Below are 25756 nucleotides of genomic sequence, written 5' to 3'. Positions count from 1 at the left end.
TGCAAAAAATTAAACGGGTCTTCAACCCCTGTAGCACCATGGTGGGAGAGGTTGATCCGGATGGTTAACAAACTTCTGCGAGTAATTCTAGGCAAGAAAGTTCTACATTTTTTAAAATTATTGTTTATACGATTGGGTTTATGTTGCACCAACACAGATACATCATATGGTGACATTGGGATAGGAAAGGGCTAGGAGTGGGAAGGAAGTAGCCCTGGCCATGGCCTTATTTAACATACAGCCCCAGCATTTGCCTGGTGTAAAAATGGGAAACCATGGAAAACCATCTTAAGGGCTGCCGACAGTGGGGTTCAAACCCACTATCTCCCAAATGCAAGCTCAGAGCTGTGCACCCCTAACTGCATGGCCAATTCATTCAGTGATTCTAAGTTTTGAAGAGCTTCAAACCATCCTGTGCGAACTGAGGCAACGTCAAACTCTTGGCTTTTAACCTGTGTGGAAGACACACTTCAATCTCTGCAACTGTTAACACCTGCCATGTTTGTGAAGGGCCTCCCATGTACTGAGGTTGTGAATTTAGATATTATCGAATCCTGCAGCATGAACCAAAGACTGGAATACCTTCAAAAGCTACGAGAGGATTTTCGTCAGCAGTTCCACAACAAATATTTAGCCTTACTAGCCCATCAGAGTAAGCAGAGGCAAGGGACATTACCGGTTGAAGATATTGTGCTGATGGAATCAGATGAAGTGAAGAGGATCGACTGGCCCTTTGGTCTGATTTTGAAAACGTATCTTGGACGTGATGTCAGAGCAAGAGTGGCAAGGATGAAGACTGTATAGGTGTGAGATCATGCCTTTTATTCTCCGAAGGTATGTGCAACAATTAAGCAGCAGCACATGAACTAAATTCCCCGCAGCCTCCTGTGGCCACCCTGGCAGAGGACTCTAAAATGCATAAGGCAGAAGGGAAGATATGTACAAGATCTGGGTATTGTGTGAAAATGCCCAAGAGACCCAACTTACTCGTATTAAGTGAAATTTTGAAAGGACTACCAATACCAATAAATATATTGTTATAAGAGAGATACAATTACATTCCTAACCTTAGAAAACCTAACGTGAGTTCATTGGACTCTCTATTTTGTGGATTGTACTGAGTAAAAATATTATTTCCATTAGAGTCTAAGCATTCTTCAACAATTGAAAGATTATGTCAATGTTTTCTTGTGCATTTCCTAACAATAGTTATTTATTTGTTAAAAGGTAACATCATAACTTGAACACTTGACGTGAGTCTCTTGGACTCTAAGCTGTCACTTGTCAGTTACCTTTTTATTTTACGACTTGGTAGACTTGCTTGTTATGTTATACAAAATGGCAATAATGGGTCACATTCATGTACTAACTGTGATTTTTATTTGAATTTACAAGTGCATGATCTATGATTTTGTCCATGGTGTTTCACGATGCGTAGACTTGGTGACAGGGGAAATAATAGTTTGTCGTCAGAAGTAGTAGAATTAAATGAAGAGTGTGTTGCTCTATTATCATACAGTGACGATGGAGATTATAAGCCCACTGAGCCAGATGATGAAGAGGAGCAGCATTGCCAGTAAATACAGTGAAGATGATGTAAGTGAAACTGAAGATGTGATATGGCAGGGTGATGTCCGCTAAAGAGGTAAAAACCAATTTGAATGGCAAAATTGTCAGTCAACAGACACCAATAGACAATCCAAAGGACAGATTTAAACTCTTCATTATAACAACCATTCTAAAGGACCAGTCAGGAAGGTGAGGGAGTCTACAGCCTGAAAAATAAAAATTCAATCATGGAGAGTGTATGATGAAGTAAAAATTAGTTTTCATTGGACTCCTCATAACAACAGGCCACCTGAAATTTAACCATGAGATTGTGTCATCACTATGGAGCCCCAAATACGGCTCTCCTATTTTTTGTTCTACCATGAGCAGATTCAAGGAGGTGCTGGCTTTTCTGAAATACGATGACAGTTCACTCAAACGTGCTCGTCGCAAGAAAGACAAGCTCGCACCCCAATTCGAGATGTCTGGGAAGCATAGGAAGATGTCTCACCAAGCATTTCCGTCCAGAAACTAACATTGCAGTAGATGAACAGTTGGCACCATTTAGAGGACGTTTTACAAATATGTTATAACAATTGTCTTTACGTCGCACCGACACACAGGTCTTAAGGCCTGGGAGTTGGAAGGAGGAGGCTGTGGCCTTAATTAAGGTACAGCCCCATCATTTGCCTGGTGTGAAAATGGGAAACCACAGAAAATCATCTTCAGGACTGCCGACGGTGGGATTCGAACCCACTATCTCCCGGATGCAAGCTCACAACTGTGCAGCCCTAACCACACAGCCAACTCACATCTACTTGTGATAAGTATGGATTGAAAATCTTTTCAGTCTCAGTTTCCAATATTTCTACCTTTTTAAATGAATTCCATAGCTGGGGAAGGAATATACTACTGTTGTCACAACCTATGTTCAACAGGGTTCAGCATCTCAGTGAGCCATATAATCACACTAATAGGTGTGATAATTCTTTCACAAGTTTGGAACAAACTTTGTTGACATCTGCACCAAAAGAGCCTCCCAAGAAAAAGAAGTGCCTGTTAGTTGATGCTAAGAAAGGTGGAATGCAAAGACAACTATGTCAAGTGTAAGAAAAATGTGCATTCGGAACACACTGTTTCTGAAAGAAAATGCTTGAAATGTAAGCGGTTCTAAGCAGGTATTGTATGAGACGCTGTACAATGAGTAATTTAATGAAGTTACTGCCTTTAATGTGCACATTTTTTTCCTTGTAAGCTGTTACCAGATTGTTTTAAGTATGTAAAGATTGCTTTAAAATGTATTTAATTACAATGTAGTAAAACAAGTATGTATTAAATGCATATGATGTGTAGGGAAAACTGTATTTCATAAGTGTCCATTGGACTTGCCTTGGGAAATTAATTTGTGAAGTAGGTTAGGCTTTCCAGGGTTAATAGTACTCGTACATGTTTCGTCCTGATATGGGACATCTTCAGCTATAAGACGACTAGGTACAAATTTTCAAACTGCTTAAAGATGCACATTCTTCTTCCGCTTTTCCCACATCTCTGGGGTCGTGGGTGCGAACTGTGTTGCACCTGTGGATTTGACCCTGTTGTACGGCCGGATGCCCTTCCTGATGCCAACCTTATATGGAGATATGTAATCACTATTCCATGTTTCTGTGGTGGTTGGTAGTATAGTGTGTTGTCTGAATATGAAGATTAAAGTGTTGGGACAAACACAAACATGCAGTTCCTGAGCCAGAAGAATTAATCGGTCGTGATTAAAATCCCCGACTGGGAAGCAAACCCGGGATCCTCTGAGTGGTGGTATTGTTTTAAGAGGAAGTACAACTAGGCAACCATCCTCTATTTAACACTAATCAGAGGGAAAAATGGAAGGGATCCGACACTTCGAAAAATGAAGGTATCGGCCAAAGGAAGACAAGGGCCACGACGGGCGTGAAAATGAAAGACTCCCTAGCCCTCGCAAACCTAATAGCATCGGGGTCGGAAAAGAACAAGAGTTGACCAAGAGAAGTCGATTAGGATAGATGAAAGTGAGGAGCCTGGCACAAGTAAGTGGAAGCAATGCCAGGACTCAGCTCTGGGCCCCGTGGTCGCCAGCCCACGCTCCAAAGTTCAGAGCCCCTGAGGCCCCTTTCAGTCGCCTCTTACGACAGGCAGGGGATACCGTGGGTGTTATTCTACCGCCCCCACCCACAGGGGGAGGGGATCCTCTGAACCGAAGGCCTCAACGTTAACCATTCAGCCAATGCGTCGGACAAAGATGCACATTATAAAGACATAAATTAAAAGCAAGTAAATGTACACTGTATTCAGAAATTAGAATTAATTTGTTGACGGTATTACTAACAAACAGGATTCTCCTTTGACATTTTAGTGTTGTGTTTTATATATTTGCTATAGCTAGGGGAGCTCTCAAATTAAAGTTGGAAAAAGTTCCCAAAAACATTGAAAAGAATAGAAGGCTGCAGAGAACTTATATCAGGTTTTGCTAGCGCAAACATACCCATACAACGGGACCACCAGGAGGAACTCTTAAAAGTCACCTTTCATTTCATACATTCTTCAAGTTACGACAATGGAAAAAATGTTGCTGTTTTGTCCCTGTAAAGAAAAATTGCAAAGTTGGAGAAAATGTGCAGTGTTTTATCTTAGGAAGCGGTGACAGCCAAGTAATCTTTGGGACTCGCAGTACTCGGTGTAAAAAGCAAGCGTTCATGGTTTAGAAGTTGCATAGAGGAGTGAGTATGTAAACTTATTTTTAAAATACATTTTTTCTTACATAATTAATCTTCTTTCTCCTTACTGCAGTATTATAGAATAGTAACATTGATCATCTAATAATAAGTTTGTATTGGCTGTCTTGAATATTCTGAGGATGAGACTGTACAGTAAGTAGAGTAGTTATATTTCATAGTGTATTCTATTTTAAATTAACTGTATTCTTTTATTCTTCATTGGTCTTTTGATTTGTTTTTCTTCTTTTAATAATAGGATTCGGACGCAGCTCCCGACCAACTTTTAGTACAGTTGCTGAGGAAGCTGAACAACAGCTTGTGCATTCTGTTGAGGAATGGAGAAGAGAAATGAATTTAGAAAAAGTCATTCTCCTGGGTCACAGCATGGGTGGATTTTTAGCTGCATCTTATGCTCTTAGCTACCCTAACAGGTATATAATTGTTTGCTTATCTTTTCAGTTTAATAGGTTCTTTTCAAAACACAGTTTATTGTCAGTACACAAATATTTTCATCTACTGAATCACTTTGTATGCATCCACTGACTTGATATTGCTTGTGGGATTGATTCATGAATGAATAATTTATTTATGTATTAATTTTTTTAATTACCTATATCATTTTCCAAAAAAATAATGCCTCTTCTTCATCTTTATTACAGAATTGTAAAAATTCATTGTCACTTTCCATAATATAAGCTCAGTAACACATCTAATAAAATGCATCATACAGAAGAAACAAGTAAACTTCAGGAAGCAGCTATTCAGTTTATTGTGCATGTCACTGAAATATATGACTCGCTATATGCTTTGTACCACTAACTACTTCCAATTACCATGGATCAATGACAAAGAGTTCATTGGATACCTAGTCCGACTGTAGTACCAGATGAATACAGGAAAGCACTTATGACAGTGTTGGAAAGCATTTTGAGTGTTGTATGTCATCAAAGAGACCCTAGACTGGAACAAGAACTGTGTTGAAAGGAATCTCTTATGTACCCAAGTATTCTTATAGTGTGCTACTTAATGAATTATGCATTGGACAAAGTTCGTTATACCTTTATAACCTGAAATTTTTGTGTGGAAAATTATAAATGATAAAATACTTTTGTTTCTGAAATTCTAAAGAAACATCTTTTAGACTTATTATTTTTCTCTTGGATTTGCATGGAAACACACAATATTATTCTTACCAAAATTAAAGGCCTTCTCAATCTTTTTGAAGTCTTGAGATATCAAGTATGTAACTTTGATATCTGCAGTGTTCTTTTTGTTTGTTGCTGGACACCAGACCATTGTACTGATACTACACTTTTCAAAGTATTTTTCTTCATACACTTGAAGTGATTCATTTTCACACTGCCAATGTATGAGGCGCGTTTTTTAAGTGAGGGCTGTTTGAAAATAACTGCAATGAAAGACTATTTTCAAACACCACATTTATTTGCAGACTATACATACTTTACTCTGTTTCTCAACATAGCCGCCAAGTTTGTTTAAACACTTATCATACCTTAGTACTACAGTAAGTTTTGAATACCCTCTTCATAGAAACTTGCCACCTGCTCCGATAGCCATGAGTTCACGGCCAAGACACGGGCGCCATGATCTTACGCTGGGACAGAGTCAGTTTGGCCTTCACCTTTACAGGCGAATGTGTCTCTATTCCATGCTCTGTTGCTTCAATTTGGGCATGATATGCGAAACCCACGTTTCATCTCCTGTTGCGATCTAACTCAACATGTTGTCACCTTCTTTGACATAGTGAGTCAAAAACATCATTGAACACTCAAATCTTTTGTTTTTGTGTCCGGCTCCATGGCTAAATGGTTAGCGTGCTGACCTTTGGTCATAGGGGTCTCAGGTTCGGTTCCCAGCAGGGTCGGGAATTTTAACCATAATTGGTTAATTTCGCTGGCACGGGGGCTGGGTGTATGTGTCGTCATCATCATCATTTCATCCTGACGCGCAGGTCGCCTACGGGAGTCAAATCAAAAGACCTGCACCTGGCGAGCTGAACATGTCCACGGACACTCCCGGCACTAAAAGCCATATGCAATTTCATTTTTATGTTTTTGTTTTTGTGGTCCCCGTTAGGAGTTTAGGCATCCAACGGGAGCACAGTTTTCTAAAGTTTAGGTTTTCAGGAACAATTTTGTAAAGCACTGACCTAGACACGTAAGGAAAGGCGTTTGAGAGAGCTATTACTGTCAATCGTCTGTCTGCACGAATCTTTGCTTCAACTGAAGCCACCAAATCGTCTGCGATCAGAGATGGGCAACCGGAGCGGGCCTAATCATGGACATTGTCACGGCCATCTTTGAAGTCGCGTATCCACTTACGCACTTTGCTTTCACTCATAGCATTAGCACTGCACACTTCGCAAATCTGTCGGTGAATGTCTCCAGTAGACAGGTTCCTTGTCGACAAAAACCGTATTACTGACTGAACCTCGCACGGGGTGGGTGAGTCGATAATCTTGAACATTTGAGCAAGCACAGAACAGAATCGTACAGGTTAGCAACAGAGTTGCAACTGAGCACCATTTTTCCCGAGGCATGCCGGCACACGACACATTCCTTGTGACACGCGCACAAATTACTAGTGTCTACAACAAAACTGCCTTTACCTAAAAAACGTCTCGTATTATAAACATCAGAAACCAGAAGCATAGCATGCAAGTGAAAAATAATAAATAAATGGTAATGCTGCAGGAAATCTTCTAAAACTGGACATTTTGATCTACCAATTTTTTGTTTTGTTTTCAAATAATTATATTTTAATTCAGTTTAATTATTTACAGCCATGCGTTTCATTTTGTTTTGTAAGGTACATTAAGATGCAAAGATGATTGAGTGAATTTTATGCCGTGAATTATTTGTTAATTTTTAAATGATTTTTAAACAGCCTTAGTTGAAAAGAACTCCTCTCCAGTGGACAGTAACGCCACTCTACAAACTGCCCCTGTTTATTTCAGTTCTACCATGCGTTGCACATCCTTTTTTTCCAGTGGAAAAATGACATAGAAACATTTAAATATTTTCCTGTTCCAGTAGTGCTTTAAATTAGCCTTAGAAGTTTTTTGGTTGAGTTCCACATTTTTTGCTTCTGCATATGGTAGCAAATCAGAATATTGAAAGTAATACTCTAATTACAAATAACATCACTTCAAAAGGCCTCCAACATAGCATCGGAAGCCCTATGGTTCTTCTTTCAGACCTGTTATATGAATCTCCGTTGGGTGGGGTAATAAATTGATGTCTTCGATTTCTCCCTGTTCTTCCACCATTCCTTCCTGAACATTCTGCGACAATCTATACGTCTCTTCACTGCATCTTCTACTTAGTGACATTCTGCTTAGTTCACTGCTTGATTTTGTTCCAATCACGTTCCTTTCTAGTGTTTTGTTTCTATCCTATGGACGTAGCCAAACCAGTTCAGCCTGCTGATACCTATTCCATCCTGGAGCTTCATTATACTGATCTTTTCTCATATTTCAGTATTTTTTTTACGTAGTCTTGTCTGATTTTCTGAGCATGCTTCTCAGAAACCTCATTTCCACTTCCTGTATTATTCTTTCCTCTCAGGATGTTATTCACTAGTACAGTTACTGCTCAATATGTCGGAATAGGGACAAAATCCTTGAATCATCATGGTTTTTCTTCATTCTACACTATACCTCTTACTACAGTTTAAAAAGTTATTGTGTTTATGCAGCAAACATAGTTGGCAACTGTATACAATTATATCCACCAGTATGACTGGCTTGCTCCTCTGATGATCCCTTTGGGTTTTTAACTGTCCAAAAGTGGCAAACTCCCACTTCTTGTTTCAATTGGTCTGTGGAAGTGTGCTTTGTCCTTCCTTGCTGTTTCTTGTCCTCCTACCTCCCTTCCATTTTGTCTTGTAGTAAGCCTCCATATCATGGTACATGCTCAATCCAGGCAAATTGTCTTTCACAGAGATGTCCGAGAAGTCCTTTTTCTTCACCAGTTTGATTGAGTACATCTGCATTTCTAACTCGATCTGTCCAAGAAATGTTGAGTAGGCATCTCAATACCACGTTTTAAAAGCAACATGTTAGTTTGGAGTTCAGCATCCACTTTTCTCCACAGTATAACACCACTGATCAGATACCTTCACAAATCCCTTCCTGAGCTTTAGGCTCGGTGTACTTTTGGTCAGCATTTTCTGGTATTTATAAAACACTGCTTTTGTTATTCCAAGATACACCGTGACATCTTGTTTGCAGCAGCCATCCTCTGATATTATTCTTCCCAGGTATTTAAAGGAAGATACCTCTTCAAGTGTCTCATCAGGAATTGAAATGTCTACATCTTTCTTTGATTTACTTATTGACGTCACTTTTGTCTTTGTTGTATTGATTTTCATCCCATATTTATCGGACACTTCCCATATTCATAGGTTCATCCTTTTGAGTGTATTAGGGCTACCTGCTAGAATTGCTCAATTGTCTGCAAATTTCAGCATGCACACAAATCGACCTGCTACCTTTAGACTGATGTTTATTCTTTCCAAGGCCTTGTTTAAGATAGCTTCAGCAAAAAGTGTTGAAGAAACCTGGTGACAGTAAGCACCCTTGGCGAATGCCCTTGCATGTTCTTGCTGGACCTCAATAGATATTGGCAATTCTTACTCCCCTTTTTTTGTCTCTTATATAGATCTACTACCAGCATTAATTTCTCTCCTTGGGCAAGTAGTCTGTTCCAAAAAAGGAAACAATTTGTCCCAGGCTATTCGGTCAAATGCTTTCTTGTAATTAGGGTTCAGAAGTTTATGACCTACAAAATATGCAAGTAAATGTGCCCTAAATGTGCTAAATATGACTTAAAACAATAAAATATGACCTAAAATATGATAAAATATGACATGAATTTTTAGGGATAGGTAGCAACATTAAAATTCTTAAGTACCAAAACATGATCAGCTATAATACACCAAATCAAGTTGGCTTTGCGGTTAGGGGCATGTAGCCGTGGGCTTACGTTCGGGAGATAGTGGGTTTGAACCCCATTATTGGCACCCCTGAAGATGGTTTTCCGTGGTTTCACATCAGGCAAATGCTGGGGCTGTACCTTAAGGCCACGACCGCTTCCTTCCCACCCCTAGCCCTTTTTCTATTCCATCATCACCACCTGTCTGTGTTGGCGTGATGTAAAGCAGATGATGATGATGATGATGATGATGATGATGATGATGATGATGATGATAATAATAATAATGATAATGATAATATGTACAAAATCAGACAAATCAAGAACAAGAAATCAATTGAAAGAAATTAGATCAAATCAGAATATTATAATATTTAACCTACAGACATTTTTAGCAATTGACTGCACAGTCTGTTTTCTCTAGTGGTTTCTTATTTTGCACATTTCTTATGATTGGATTTAATTGTAGATAAGGATATTATGCAAGGAAAAGTTCAGATCTTTCATAGCTGATCATTATTTTTTATTGTAGGGTGAAACATCTTATTCTAGCAGATCCTTGGGGTTTTCCAGAAAAACCAGCTGACATTGCTCAGAGGTACAATGTTCCTTTATGGGTGAGGGCCATCGTCTATGTTACCCAGCCTCTGAACCCTCTCTGGGCTGTGCGTGTGGCTGGTCCATTTGGTGAGTATTCGTGTTTGGATTGATATGGGCAATTTAAAAGAAAAATCTGTGAAGTAGATAATTTATTCTTTTTTTTACATTTATATTTTCATTAAATTACATATGCAAGTTACACATAAATATATTCTATCCATTGTCTTCCTAAGGGTTCAGGGCATATGGGACATGTTGCAAGCACAGGAACCTAGCTGAATCTGGTATTACTTCCTCTTACTTGTGTTAGATTCCTCTGGTGTTCATTCCTGTTCTGATCTCTCCTGGTCAACTTCAGCTCCCTCCCAACTGTGATGGAAACAGGTTTGCTAGGATTAAGAGATGCTTCGTTTTCCTGTTGTTCGTTACTTGTACAAACATTCTTCAGCGATTTGGAACTACTGCTAATCTTTTCCACTTAGAAGTGTCTGATAATGTTGTTCGTTTGACACATCACCTTTTATCAAACAGAACTATTGTTCCAGAATTGGTTCTAATGTATAGTCATTTCAAATACATGTGGAAAGAAGTAGATAAAATGAGAAATAGATGATTATTAAAGAAACTGTCATCCATTTAGAGAGAAACTTTAACTGTAAGGTTTCTGTAGCAAATATTTATAATGCAACTGGTGATCTATGGTCTACATGCATTTTATTCTTTATGGACATGAAATATAATTGCAAAAAAATTATATATATATATATATATATATCTGAGCTGTGTATTTCATTTTACAACACATTTTCTCAACTTTACCTGTCATTAATGTTCATTTGAATGGTATATTGTTACCTCAGATGAAATGATGCATAACACTTTAATCAAAGGGCAACTTGTGGTTTCCCTAAACATATGTCCTCGTCGCCATAAGACCTATCTGTGTCGGTGCGACGTAAAGCAAAAAAAAAAAAACTAACTTATGTCCATAGAGTATAGAAAAAGTGTAATCACTTCTTCGCATGCCCGCACACTTGCCATTGTTTGGTTGAAACTGTGGCATGGCGGTCGCTAGCTGCTTTACTTGTTGATGCAGTATCTCATATTATGTGCATAAATTCGGTTGATTTTTAACATTCATGGATCTGTGACTGTTCATATGACATTCCATTGACTGGAAATAATGCTTCAGACCTCCACACAGAATATAACTAAGGCAATCTGAAGGTCATTGTTGTAATTTTTTAAATGTATTTTTGAACGGCTGAATCTGTTACAAATGTCATCTCGCCACTCAAAGACCTCCAGATTTTTTCAGTAATGCTTTCTGAGAGCTAGATGTCTTTCAGACTGGCATTAATTGGTTGTTAGTTACTATTAGAGTTGAATGAAGGAATGTATGGTGCATGCTATAGTTAAGGGGAAAATAAAAGAATTGTACTTGTTTATAATGGTGCAGTAAGTTGCATGTTATAAAAATGATAAAATCATTCATAAAATAAGCATCATCTTCAAGCATTGTGCATAGAATCCTAATCATCTGATTTTATCTACTTAATTTCCAATACTTCAAAAATAACTTTACATTTCAGGACAGTGGCTTATTGAGAAAATGCGTCCTGATATCGTGAGGAAGTTCTCTTCAGTCGTTCATGATATAAATGTGATACCACAGTACATCCATCAGTGCAATGCACAAACACCCTCGTAAGTATTTTCATCTCAACTGAGATATATCACTGAAGAACATGTAATTTACTTGTATTCATAGTTGTGCTCTCTGATTTGAACTGATTGAACACCGTTATACTAAAGTTGAATTCTTGGCTCTTCCTCCCCCAATGGGTTTCCAAACTGTAGTGAAACAATAGTTCTACTCCTTGGTTAGCTATTACTAACTTTTGTTGCTCTTTAATTCATTAATGCGTGATTTTTCATCCAAAATAATTTCTAATGCTGTACATGCCAAGACACAGACTTCAGCCATATAGCAATTTTACCTCTCTGAGCAGAACAGATATGGTCCTCCACTAACTCTCCTACAGATATGTTTGAAAGCCAAGAGCAAAACATTGATCTGGATACAGTCAGCATCATACTGGCCAACCATGTTGCTTTTAAGCAACTGCATGTTAACCCTTGTCAAGCTTATTATGTACCGTATTTTTTCGGATAATTCACGCCCTTGCACAATTCACGCATCCCAATATTTTTGGGTCCAAAGTGGAGAAAGGAATGTTCATGTGTTTGATGCACCCACTTCTTCAAACATCCATCCTGCAGCTCCGAATGCGTTCCGAAATAAAGATTTTTAAAGTCAATAACTTCATTATTGGTTCCGTATTGAATCCAGATTCACAGATAAACTCTTCGGGGTGGCCCCTTCCGTGTTCACTATTAAGTAATTTTGACTCTATTTTTCCCATGTTTTGAATTTGTTTTTCGGGATGTAATGTCTAAAATAGCTAAAACACGAACATTCCAATGTCAATAAACTTCTGAGAAGAACATTACCATGGAAATTGCACTTAGCAGCAAAAGCTTTGTGCTTTTTCATTCCAGATCCCTGTGTTAAGCCTAACTAAGGGCCCTGTTTATACGCTCCTTACATCTATCGGCTAATATTACAAACACGTCTAAAGTATACAGTCACAAAAGCGCGTAATTTAACATTATGGATAACGACGTCTTTCACTCTGACAGAAGTAGAAGAGTTCCAGATAAACACATGTAACGCTCAGCTAAGGTTAAGACACAGTATTTGATTTGAAACAAAAGCTATTTGGGAAAATTTGTCATTTATGGAGGCACAGATAAAACTCTGGCTGCCTTGTTGCATTCGTAAGTACACCAGCAATACCTGGAGCAATCATTAATGGAGATTTTATTATTAATCCCTCAATCCTTGAAGATCCTTACTAGTACAACCCTGTGTTTCTCACCAGTGAGCAATATGAATGTAACAGTTTACATTTATTTTGTATAAACTTCTAACAAGACTGCAAGGAAATTCTCATAGTCAGGAAAAGGACCTAGATCATCTCTGTGCATCAAAGATGAACATAGGTGTCTGTGTAGTTGCAGGTATTTGTTGAGCCTTTTTCACCAGTTTTTGGACGCAAGACTAGTATTCTTGGGTGGGTCTAAGATGATGTAATGCTGGTACCAGAATCACTTTCATTGGCTTTGTACCCACATGGGAACAGCAGAAAGTAAATTTGCAGACCAGACTACAAAACAGATGGTATCAATTCCACGTAGAGTAGGTGCCAGCTAGGAATATTATTCTCGGGAGTCCTGGTATTTTTCTAGCTAACTGTACTCAAAACTAACAAAGAATAATTAAATGGACAACCACAGAGTGATCTTCACTGAAGAAGGCTGTAGTTTTATGCAGATTGAAGAGAAGTCTTGGAAAATCCACACACATTCCTCTCATAAAGAGAGAAGACCTTACTTTGTGAACACATGTTGCTGATTTCACCATGGCCATTTTCTGACAATAGTTAGCACTCTCTGATCTTTGAAGAAACCTTAACATGCTAGAAATGCTCACTCATATTAGCCAGCAATAAGATTGATGCTTTTCTATAGTCTGTGTCAGATGTCAAGCGTTTTGGCTTCAAGGCTACCGAGAATTATCCAACTAAGCGACTGCTATTTTGTCACGTTATTCCACCGGTCATTCCAATGTGCTCCATGAAAAATTTCACAGTATGAAATACTCGCGCGAGGCCAAAATATTTTTACTTCTTAAAAACAACCACAACAGGAAGAGCTTCCAATTTGACACAGACTATAGTAATATGCAAGACTAGGATTTATGTGTAATAAAACAATGGCTAAATACGTACACATACATATGGGCTAAAAATTCTTAAATTAAGGAGTATAATGTGGACTACATGCATGCCAAACAACAATTTAACGTTGTCACAGAATAAATGTTTAATATTCTTACATATATAATTGGATTTTAATTTTATGCAATATATATGTATATATTTTTGGTGAGGACAGATCTTAATATTTTAACAAGATTCGTCTGTTTGAGAAGCAGTGGGTTACATAATGCTGTTTTAAATTTTCGAAAGTGAAATCGCATCTATTCTCTTAAAATTGCTTTATACTTGCTGAGACTCTACTCAACATCACAAGAAGTTTTAGGCATCATTCTAAACCTTGCAACTTCTTCAGGAGAAATCCAGATCTACTTCTACACTTGATTCATTACTTAAAATTTGCACTGGTTTTGCACGTATTACAATAGCCTGGATTCATGGCTGGCACTGTTTGTTCACTTGTGTGACTTGAGATGTTCAGTCACTTCCCTTACAACGCAAGGCTTTTGGGTGGGCAGTGTGGTTTCTTGCTTTTGGAGAACATTTAATGCTGTTGTGATCCATGAGAATTTGGCTTGGATGTAAACTGTCACATTTCACTTTTTTTTTTTTTTTTTTTTAAAGCAGAGCTTTCAGAGTTTTAAACACTTAAAACATTTTTTATGGTTTCACTGTTAACTGCATAGTATACTACGGCCTCTAACCATGTTCCCTATTGAGTTATGATTGATTTGGGTAGCAGTGGCATATCAGGGTACATGTGTCTCAGAATCAGAATCTTGCTAGAAGCCTTAAAAACACTTTCTTCATTGAAGATACTAAGAGGTAGGGTAGCCAGCTTGAATATGTTCTGACACCATTGAAGGGCATACATAGTCTGTTGCAATTTAAGTGAATCATCTTGGGATATACTTTCAATGCTCCACCAGCTTTGACCATGTACAGAGCTGCATCACTCAGAAACATGACCACATTTTCATATTTAATACCATTTGGCCATAGAATTGCCATGGAATCATTGAAAAATCTGTCTATGCTCTTATCACATGTATGCAAGACCTCGCATGTTAATTAGAACGGGCTTACAAGGCTCACCATTTACTAAACCAATGACAACATTCCCAAACATTCTTATGTGCTGCCTGTCATCTCAAGTGATACACATATCAAGAGTGTCTTGCATAGATTTCCTTATTTCTTCCAGCAGTTCTTCATAGATCAATAATGTATAGTTCTTCCTTAAAGTTGACTGACTTGTATTAACTGTACTTTTCCAGGAACTCCTTGAAGCCCAGATTGTTTAACTTGTAGAATGCTATATCTGCCCCGATGAGGGCTCGACAAAGGTCCTTACATTGACTCTTTACATTCAGTTGCATATTTGGTAGAAATCTGTTTTCTCTTGCTTTTTAACTTACTTTTGGCCTTGTTTCTTTCTGTCAAAATTTGTTGTTGCACTAGAAATTGTTCAGAACTAAACACTGAACAGAGCAGGTTAACCTAATTGGCGCTAATACTTCAGGTGCCTGGAACAGCCCTGCTGTGGTCAGTTATAAGGAATTATGTTGTCACAGGGTTTGACTGACAAGGCCAAAGACAAGGCCCAGTAATAAACAAAAGAATGTGCTTACCACACAAGTTGTTTTCAAAATTCAATAGAAATTCAAGAATCCAACTTTGAAATACAAATGGTAGTAAAATAAATTTTAAATGATTATCTAAAAACAATACATTTGAAACCATAAATTATGGAACATATTTAAAATAAAACATTTAATTATGTAAAGATATGAGAGTTTAACTAAAATATACAAAAATATATGCTATACTCCAAAATATGGAAAAATCAAATGTCTTATTCCACTCCAAATCTCCTAATTCATAAATATAATTATAACAAAATTTAATTTATTTTCTATATCATTTGCTCTTCAGTCTGATTTTAAATAAAGATTATTTCCACTGCTTCAAAAAGAATGTTTGTAACTGCCCATACATGTCACTTGGTCCCTCTCTGTCATGTTTGTTGCTTATTTTCCATAACTTTCATTTTCACCATGATTCAAAAACTTATTAAAGATGAAATTTTGCATCATAGTGTATAGTGATGGACCCTCACCTATACTGTTCAACTGTGTCCTAGAAATGGAAATGAGGGAATGGTTTAAGAAATGCTCCCTAATAATAAAAGTAGGCAGAAAAATCAAAACAAACTGTCTTCGTTTCACCGATGACTTGACATTCTAGCAGCTGGCTTAGATGAAGCTAAAACACAGATACAGTGCACTCCCGACAATTCACGGGCGGATAATTCGCTTTGCGGTTAATTTGTGGGTCTCAGAGAGTTATATTTTAAAGTATTAATTCTTACACCCACTAATCATCATGCTGAGTAAAATTATCTCTGCCTAGTTTAAAAGAATTTTAATGCGATGCGTGGAGACGAAATCATTGATGTTTGAGGAGACTGGACATTGTTTCTCTATGATGTAGCAGTAGGCCTATATGCACACTGCTGCCAGAATGCTGCAAACTTGGAAACATTCAAGCATGTTGCTGCGCATGGCACAGCACAGATTACCGTAATCTTGGAAGCAGAGACAATGAATCCCCTCAGAATTTACCTTCCCTTTCCCCACAGCCCAAGGTCGCTGAACTGTAAGCCAAGTGAAGGGTAGGTGCGCAGGCAGCGAGTGTGTTGTAGGCTACTGTACAGTACAGTACTTGAGAAGTGTGAACGGAGTGCGGAAGTCTTTTCGAAGTTTTGAATAAGTCAATAGTAAGAGTTTTCAATATGAGTGGTCGAAAAATGAAATATAAGAGGTTAACCCTCAGTGAAAAACTGAAAATTATAGAAAGACTGGAGAAAGGTAAGGCATCATCAAAGTTAGCCTGCGAGTTTGGTTAGGGTGAAACAACAGTGCGAGACATGAAGAAGCAAAAGGAAACCCTTATCAAATTTTCTGCTAATTGTGATCGTTCATCGTCCCGGAAATCGAGAGTATCGGACTATGCAAATCTAGACGAAGCCATGACATGGTGATTTAATCAAAAACGAGCGGAAGGTATTCCTCTTGATTGACAATGCGCCTTCTCATCCACACAAAAGTGAACTTAAAGAAGGTGATATTTACGTGAAATACCTTTCCCCTAACATAACTTCTATTCTCCAACCTATGGACAAAAACGTTATTGCTGTTTTAAAGAACTACAGGTCATCTCTGTTACAGCAATTGGTTGAGGAAGGCATCGATATTCCAACATTTTGGAAGGACTTAAGTTTGTTGGATGCTCTTCATGCAGTCAATAAGTCATGGGACAAAATTGCCACTACTATGCTCACACGATCATGGAAATCTGTTCTAGGCATGGCATTTTGTAATTTTTCTCTAGTGTGTCTTACAATACAATGTGAAGTGTTATAATTATTTTCTGCATTTTATTATTTTAACCTATGGTTTTGTTTTTTCCGTGCTTAAAATGACTGCCAATAATTTGCGGAAGTGCATGCATTAATTACCGCAAATTATCTGAAGTGCACTGTACCAGAATTTCAAAACCTTGCAATTAAAATTGGGCTTAAAATATCATTTGAAAAGACAAAAGTTATATTCCTAAAGCCAATATCAATAAAGGAAATGAGCATTAATGGTAATAGAGGCAAAATTGTCACCCAGTTCAAATACTTAGAAGTAATAACAAACAACGTAAAGGAAAACATTCCTCAATCCAGATAAGAACAAACAAGTTAAAGTGCAAAAATTTGATAAGCTATTGAATGTGAACATTTGTACAGGGGAGATAGAAGAAATACAGTGTGAGGAATCAACAACAGAGGATGATATAACAATGCTGGAGGTGGAGTTAGCAGTACAAAAGATGAAGATGGAGAAAACAACAGGGATGGATGAAATCATTGTGAAAATGCTAAAGGCTCCTGGACCTGTTAGTATGCAATGGTTGTACTGATTACTAAAATGTATGTGGAAACACAAATGTGTACCAGAAGACTAGAAAAAAGGGATAATAATACCAGTGTTTAAGAACGGGGACAAGAAAGTTTTTGGTAACTATAGAGAAATCACATTTTTATCGCAGGTAGTTAAAATACTGGAAAGGCTATTAGAAAGAAGGAGAAGAAAGATTGAAGGAGAGTTACAAGAGGAACAATATGGCTTAGGAGTGGAAGATCTACAGTGAACCCAATCTTTAGCATGAGACAGGTGATGGAAAAGAACTGGGAATATGGAAAGGATCTGGTCATGACTTTCATAGATATAGAAAAGGCATATGATAGTGTCCCCAGAAAGAAGGTTTGGGAAACCATGGTTAAAAAGAGACTTCGAAGTGAAATGTTAGAAATGGTGCAAGCAGTGTAAAACAACTGTGTTAGCAGGGTACTGACCCCAGTTGGAAAGACAGAATGGTTTAGGAATAAGACTGGACTAAGACAGGGGAGTGTGCTGTCACCTCTTTTGTTTATTATGCCATTGAACACTAATCACAGACTTGTATACATGGTAATCAAGTACACAGAACGACTTCTGCTCTCCAGCCGCAGTCATTTTCTTTACTCGCTTCCTGCGTGCTCGTAACGGTTGAAAATGAAACCACGTAGGATGAAATCTAAACTGAACTAAATTTGAGAATTTGTCTTTCTTTGCGCATATCTCACAGTATGATATGTTCATTCGATTTTATAGAATAAATTTATGAAATCGGGTCCATCATTTTGAATTTCCCTGTATATTGATAAATCGCCCAGCTATGCAGGAAACGGTGAGCACAGGCACACAAAGAGCTGCCCTTTTGAATAATGAATTAGTGAGTTTGATAATGAAAAAATCAATTCTGAGATATGTGCTTGCATAGTAAACATATAGTATACTTCATTTAGAAAGTTTCATTGTTGTACATACAGTAGGAGCTGATATAAAAATGATTTAAAATGTCCAAATTTTGAAGGTTGTTTACTGTACCAATCCCCTTAATTAAGGGCCATTTTCTCCAAATCGAGTTAAACCTGGTATAAATTAAACCCGTTTAACTTAAGTACCTAGTTTAAACTAGGGTATATTTTCTCCACCAATTTCTGACACTCGTTTAGTTTAAACGGGCGAGCTGTCGTTGGCGCTAACGTTGGCTGTACTGAAGGAATAGTCGAAGGCATGGTCGATTGGAATTGGCCAATCAGAGCCAAGTAATTCAATGACCGACATTTTTGTAATAATATCAGCTGTTTGTGGCGAATTAATGCTATCGTATGTAGTGAATAAAGAAATTCGGCGGGATATTATCTTTACTGATAAATAAATTGTTTACGTTTGTGCGAAGTGTTGTGTCATATAATTTTACCCATTGCTGTCTACAATTTCTTGGAACGCACTTTTATTTCTTATTTTTCTCTGTCATGCTTTACCATAAACAAGTACCGTGGGCCTAATACGTGTCTTTTGATGTCTGTATTGTCTTACGGAACACACGGGAACGTTGAAATATTAAAATCCTGGTCTTTCAGCAATAGGCCTACGGTATTCCTTTCCTCAGAAAATCAACATTTATGCGAATTTCAAGTAAACAAATTCCAAGCATGCTCCGGATCTATCTCCTATTAAAATCCATCGCCCTCGGCCGGGATCAATCTCACAAACCTTGGATCCAGCAGACAGACCACTGAGGATGTATTATTTGGAGATGTATTACGTGATTCCATATTCGTTTATAACATAACCAAGTTCGCGATATGTCGTACTGTATGCATAATACTCTTCTCGCTATAGCATTAATATTTCTATTGCTGGTATGCTGGCTATAATTACGATGAAACATTCTTAACTATAATTTATTCTATTACAAGTTTACTAGCAGGCATGAAACACTTTATTGTTTTTCTGATCCTATAAATATATAATCTAGCGATTAGAAATTGTATACCACCGCCTCTCCTACCTTGCCGGTCAACATTCTGATGGTAAAAATATTTTCGACAAACTGGATTCGAACCGTCTAGTCACGGATTCGGACGATGCTCACCTAACGCTTTAGCGACCACAGCCACCAGACACCGCATGAAGAGTGGGCGTATTACACGACTTATGTAGGAATATTTTTATGCTTCACATTACAGTATTCATATCACCAACAGCATTTTACACTGTATAACATTATGAGGAGACTGCAATTTAAGGCCTGTGGTCCCCGTTGTTAATAAGAAAAATGCCTGCTTCATCATATCTTAAAGCAACCAGAATCATTGCTTCTAGCGAAATAGCATTATTTAGCGCAGTTGACGTTTTAAATGAATCCTTTTTCGATACTAGACAATCCTTGCTGTTCGCTTATGAATTATAAATCCATGAAAAAAACTCCGTTACATCCGATTTTCCAAGATTGTAAAATTTTGTTGGAATGCGGCTTCTTAACCTCACTTGCACGTCAAAATTATTTCCTATTTTACCAAAGACTTCAATAAATTCTCCCATTTTTCTAATGCTAATACTAGGTTATAATTTTAGTACGTTTTCTATTAAAGTGCTGCAGTACTGGTAGTCAAAACTAACCCTTCTACTAGGAAAATCACAGATACGTTAATAAAATGTCAAGAAGGTTGAATATAAACAGCAGTTTAAACCTACAATACAGCAGGTTTAACTTTGAACCAAGTTTAAACTTTATACAAAGTTTAAACCAGTATGGGGAAAATGAATGTTAGTTTAAACTCAGACTTAAACCAGATTAAAATAAACCTAGTTTAAACTCATTTGGGGAAAACGGCCCTAAGAAGTGTATTTTATTCAGGGAGCATTTGTTCCCTTTTGATGTGTATGTTCCCAGTTTTAATTGTATTATATTCTTAATTATGAAATAACTCAATTAGAAGGGTCTTTATTTTTTCTCCCCTTTTTAAAATTATTTGCAACTAATAATCACATTGACAATAATCAGATGGTTTTGTTGCTTAAAGCGAGTTGGCCGTGCGCGTAGAGGCGCGGCTGTGAGCTTGCATCCGGGAGATAGTAGGTTCGAATCCCACTATCGGCAGCCCTGAAGATGGTTTTCCGTGGTTTCCCATTTTCACACCAGGCAAATGCTGGGGCTGTACCTTAATTAAGGCCACGGCCAATTCCTTCCAACTCCTAGGCCTTTCCCATCCCATCGTCGCCATAAGACCTATCTGTGTCGGTGCGACGTAAAGCCACTAGCAAAAAAAAAAAAAAAAAAATTGTTGCTTAAAATGCCATCACCAACATGAATTACTTTCTGGTCTGTTGCAGGGGTGAAGGAGCCTTCCACTCCATGATGTCTGGGTTTGGTTGGGCCAAAAACCCCATGATAAACAGGCTTGACACTTTGCATCCAGATATTCCTATAACCTTAATCTATGGATCACGGTCATGGGTGGATAATGCTCCTGGAGAAACAATTAAAGAGAAACGTCCAGGCTCGTACGTTAATGTTCAGGTAAATATCAACCTCGAATAATCATCATCATCATCATCATCATAGTCATCCATTTATGTATCGGACCTAGAGACCTGTTATGATCTTGTAAAGCATTCTCTCGCCAATGTTTCGTTGGATGAGTGATGACTCTTGTTCCTTTAGTGTAGTACTTCAGATTTCTCTGGGAAATCTTCCTGTAACCATTCTTTGAACATGGTTTTTCCACCTTTCTTGATAACCATATATATTGTCCTGCTGATTCAGTTTTGAGTTCCTTCCTGTTTAATTTCTCTTATGATCCCATCGAGTATATCCTGCTGTTCTTCTCATGTATTTTACAATTCTGTAATCTTCAGTTCTCCTTATTGTCCATGCTTCATTTCCATTGCATAGGATTGGTCCTACTAAGGATTTGTACATCTGCGTACGTCTCTGAACTAAGGTGGTGGTGGTGGTGATTATTGTTTTAAGAGGAAGTACAACTATGCAACCATCCTCTATATAACACTAATCAGAGGGAAAAAATGGAAGGGATCCAACACTTCAAAAAATGAAGATATCGGCCAAAGGAAGACAAGGGCCACGAAGGGCGCGAAAATGAAAGACTCCCTAGCCCTCACAAACCTAATAGCGTCGGGGTCGGAAAAGAACAAAAGTTGACCAAGGGAGGTCGGATAGGATAGATGAAAGTGAGGAGCCAGGCACAAATAAGTGGAAGCAATGCCAGGACTCAGCTGAGGACCCCATGTCTCTAAACTAAGGGTGGCTTCATAACCTGATTTATAACCTCCGCAAAGTTTTTGTAATTTCATGTGGTAAGTCAGCGTCCTCTCTGTAAGATAATTTATAGCCCAGAAAAGTAAATTCATTTTCTCTTCCCTCTAATTAATTTAAACAATTTCTTGGAATGGGTTTTTAAGTGCTTTTATTTACAGCAGAAACATGCCAAGGTACTCTGAAGCATACATTGAGTCATTTAATGCCATTCTTAGGTATGCAATTCATATTCTATCCTCCACTGAAGAAGGCTGCTGCTGAAAATTGTGAAACCATGTCTTTTATGTGTACTCTATCCATGCATGCTTACACGGTGAGTTTCTGCTCTCCATCTGTTTCTGTAAATACATATATATATATATATATATATATACAGTACTCCACTCCTGTTAGCTTTCTTACCCGAGTATACATAGACGTCAGTTATCCAGCATAAAGCACGGTTGTAATTTATCCATGCTCACCTTGCTTCCTGGATGCATACCATTAATATCTCTTAGGGCCAGTTCAGCCATCTGCTGGTAAACTAGATGGCAGCTACACAGGAGGTAAACTACCCGGAAGAGTAAATCATCTGGTACTTTGGCTTGCACGCAGCCACCTCCGCATGAGCGCTAGGTAGCTACCCGGAGCTAGACACCGATATGCGGGGTCGACTAGACTGATTTTCAGCGACTTCTCGCTTTTGACTGAGGTACACAAGTATGAAGGATGAGTTTCCCACCTAATCAATACTTTATTTTACATAGTGTCAATATTGTCAATATTGTGTGCTTGAACTATCAATATGGACATGCTAATAGATTATAGTTCGACTGAGGTGCTATCTATCGTTAGACGTATGAAGCTCATTTTGATTGTCTTATTTTCCTGTATTTGCATCTGCTGATTATCACCAACAAGCCTATTAAAAAGATAATAATAATAATAATAATAATAATAATAAGGAGAGCATGTAGAGTTATGTATGTCAAGCTTTCGTGAGGTTAATCTATGAGGTTCAAAATTGGTACCTAATTGGGCTCTAAATATCGAGATTTTAATGTTTTCTTATGCCAGTTATAAGCTGTCATGTAAGGCATTGTTTCGGAAAGTGCTCTCGTAGTAGAGTGGTCAATGCGCTCGCTTCGAAATACAAGGTACTCAGATTCTCTTTGTCTTTTGATTTAAATTCAAATTTATTTTTGTTCCCTGCCGTTGAACTCTCTTTTACGCACTTCCGTATACGTATGTACACACATCTTCCTTATGGACTTCTTGACTTAGAGCATTCTATCTGCAGGCTTCTGTGAATTAAGTATCGCCACGATCCTTCACACGCTACTGTACATAATATTGTGATTAAACATTTCAATGAAATATATTATCAAGAAAAGAACATATGAAAAGATGCATGCGGATGAAAATAACCGCTAAATATGAAAATTAAAAAATCTGCCTTATGAGGACTCGAACCTTTGTACCTCCTAATATGAAATGAGCACCTTAGCCACTATGCTGCGAGAATGCTTTGGGTAACTGAGATACATATACTAGTTATACCTGGTGTCTGAAAACTGACAAATAAAAATTGGAAAATTAAAGGTCGTTTGAGATGAATTCCAATTGGGTGTTGATTTTGTATTCTTGTAAAGTTTCTTGGTGAAAGCTTGACATATATATGTCTCCGGCATTGTAGATGCGAGAGGCTGGTGTGACCATTGCAACTCAAGAGAAGTATTCATATTCAAAATCCTGCCATACAAGAACGGTCATTGTTATGGTATCATACTTCTATCAACATACTAAACTAATTTAAGATGTATGTCACCAAAAATATAGCTGATAATGTTCAGCTCTCAAAACTTGCCTGGCAGGTGAAGTCTTACCAGACCCTCGAAGTGGCTAATAAATTACGCACCGGGTATGCTGCCGATAGCAGTACGCGCGAGTGGTCAAACTGAAATATCCTTTTACTTGTAGATGGTAGAACCGGCCCTTAGTAATATTGCTTTTGATAACACTTTTGTTTTCAGTTAGAATCACAGGTAACTTGCTAATCACAATTTGATCATTTCTGTTTTCACAGCACAATATACCGGTACTAATAAAATAAAATATAATAAAATGATTTGTATCACCACAGCCCAGATTTTGATGACATTTCATTTAATTGGTATATCATATGCATTGCTAACTTATATAAAAGTCCTGATCATGGCCCCTTATTACAGAATATTTATTAAGTCATTTTTTTGTCATTGTTTGCCATTTTTACTTTTACTTTTTTTCCATTGTAGCTACATTTTGTCATTTTCATCAATTTGTTACATAACATTCTTGTTTTAAAGTTATTTTTCTTTGTCTGCTTTCAAAAAACTAGAATACCCAAACATCAAACTCAGTTCAAAAATTACGAAATAAGATAACTGTACAGCCTTTACCTGAATTTCTTTGGAAATCCACATTTGGAGAGAGTGACATTACTTCTCATCTGGATGGGCTTGTGATGAGGGTGAGAGGTATTATCACTGTAGTAGATACAAATTCACATTCAAGTAAAGTTGTTGAGAGGTATTATCACTGTAGTAGATACAAATTCACATTCAAGTAAAGTTGTTGAAGTGCCAGAGTACTAACATACATGCTGGTTAGTTTCATTTTTCACAGTGCAAGTTTTATTTATTTGTGTGTGTGTGATTCACTTAATGCCAAAGATAAAGCTTTAGCTGTCCATTGAAGGAAAATATTTCACAATTCAGCAAGTTCTACAGATGGTCATATACTTTTCTGAGAAATGTGTGAGAATTTACCATTCAGCAACAAACACAGGGTATCCAGTGTGTCACTGGATGACCTGTAGATTTTCAGTTGTTTTGCTTTTAAGAACCGCATTTTTTTAAAGGACTAAAATATTGTTCCCTCAGCTGTTTCTTTATTATATTATCATTATTATTGTTATTATTATTATTATTATTATTATTATTATTATTATTATTATTATTATTATTATTATTATTATTATTTATTTATTTATTTATTTACATAGTTTACGCCCACATTGGAGCACTTAAATCAGACTACAACAAATTTGTCTTCCTTTTCTTCTCCCAAAAAGTCTTGAGTCTGGTTGACGTGGCTGCCCTCTCCGCATCCGTTATAACATATTGTTTCCTCTGTACAGTGGTCAGAGGAAGCCTGATGCATTTATTCTTCAAAATACTTTTCTCGCCTCTGTTTTCTATGGTTTGCATGGTAATATTCAACTCCTCCAAATCACTTTGAACTTCTTTAAACCAATTGTTTTTTGATTTACTATTCCAAAAGTAATTAAATAATTGTTTTAAAACTCTGTTATCACTTAGTCGAAATTTATGACAAAAAAAGGCAAGTCTTCTTTTTCTCATCGTGTCTGTGATGGACTCACTTTACCGATAGACAACCTCATTCGGCAACAATCTCCATTGTCCATCCACCTGACGTTTCTTGTTTATGATCGTCCTGAGTATCCTTCGATCAACTCGTTGTAAGCGTTCTGTTGTTGATCTAGTGAAAATGAAAATGAAATGAAAACCTACGACCTGTTTTCCAGTCATTGACCGGGTCAGGGATGTAATGAATGAAACATATATAGGCTGTTATTACAATGGGGTCGCCACTCCCAAGGTGATTTATTAATGAGTGATAAATGCTATGAAATGATAATGGAGAGTGTTGCTGGAATGAAAGATGACAGGGGAAAACCGGAGTACCCGGAGAAAAACCTGCCCCACCTCCGCTTTGTCCAGCACAAATCTCACATGGAGTCACCGGGATTTGAACCACGGTATCCAGCGGTGAGAGGCCGACGCGCTGCCGTCTGAGC

The 25756-nt window shown here is 37.6% G+C and overlaps 1 protein-coding gene across 3 annotated transcripts in view; it reads left to right on the top strand.

Moving 5' to 3' along the window:
• Positions 1 to 25756, top strand: part of puml (pummelig) — a 43463-nt gene that overhangs the window by 11791 nt on the left and 5916 nt on the right. For all 3 annotated transcript variants that reach the window (XM_067146293.2, XM_067146292.2, XM_067146294.2), the window contains 4 exons: positions 4552 to 4726; positions 9783 to 9937; positions 11443 to 11557; positions 20967 to 21153. In XM_067146293.2, coding sequence (XP_067002394.2) covers positions 4552 to 4726; positions 9783 to 9937; positions 11443 to 11557; positions 20967 to 21153 — 632 coding nt within the window. The remainder of the gene's footprint in view (positions 1 to 4551; positions 4727 to 9782; positions 9938 to 11442; positions 11558 to 20966; positions 21154 to 25756) is intronic.

Source organism: Anabrus simplex, chromosome 4 (genome assembly GCF_040414725.1).
Source record: "Anabrus simplex isolate iqAnaSimp1 chromosome 4, ASM4041472v1, whole genome shotgun sequence".
NCBI classification, from domain to species: domain Eukaryota; kingdom Metazoa; phylum Arthropoda; class Insecta; order Orthoptera; family Tettigoniidae; genus Anabrus; species Anabrus simplex.
Note: the sequence above shows the minus strand (reverse complement) of the source record. Positions and strands in the feature narration are given on the sequence as shown.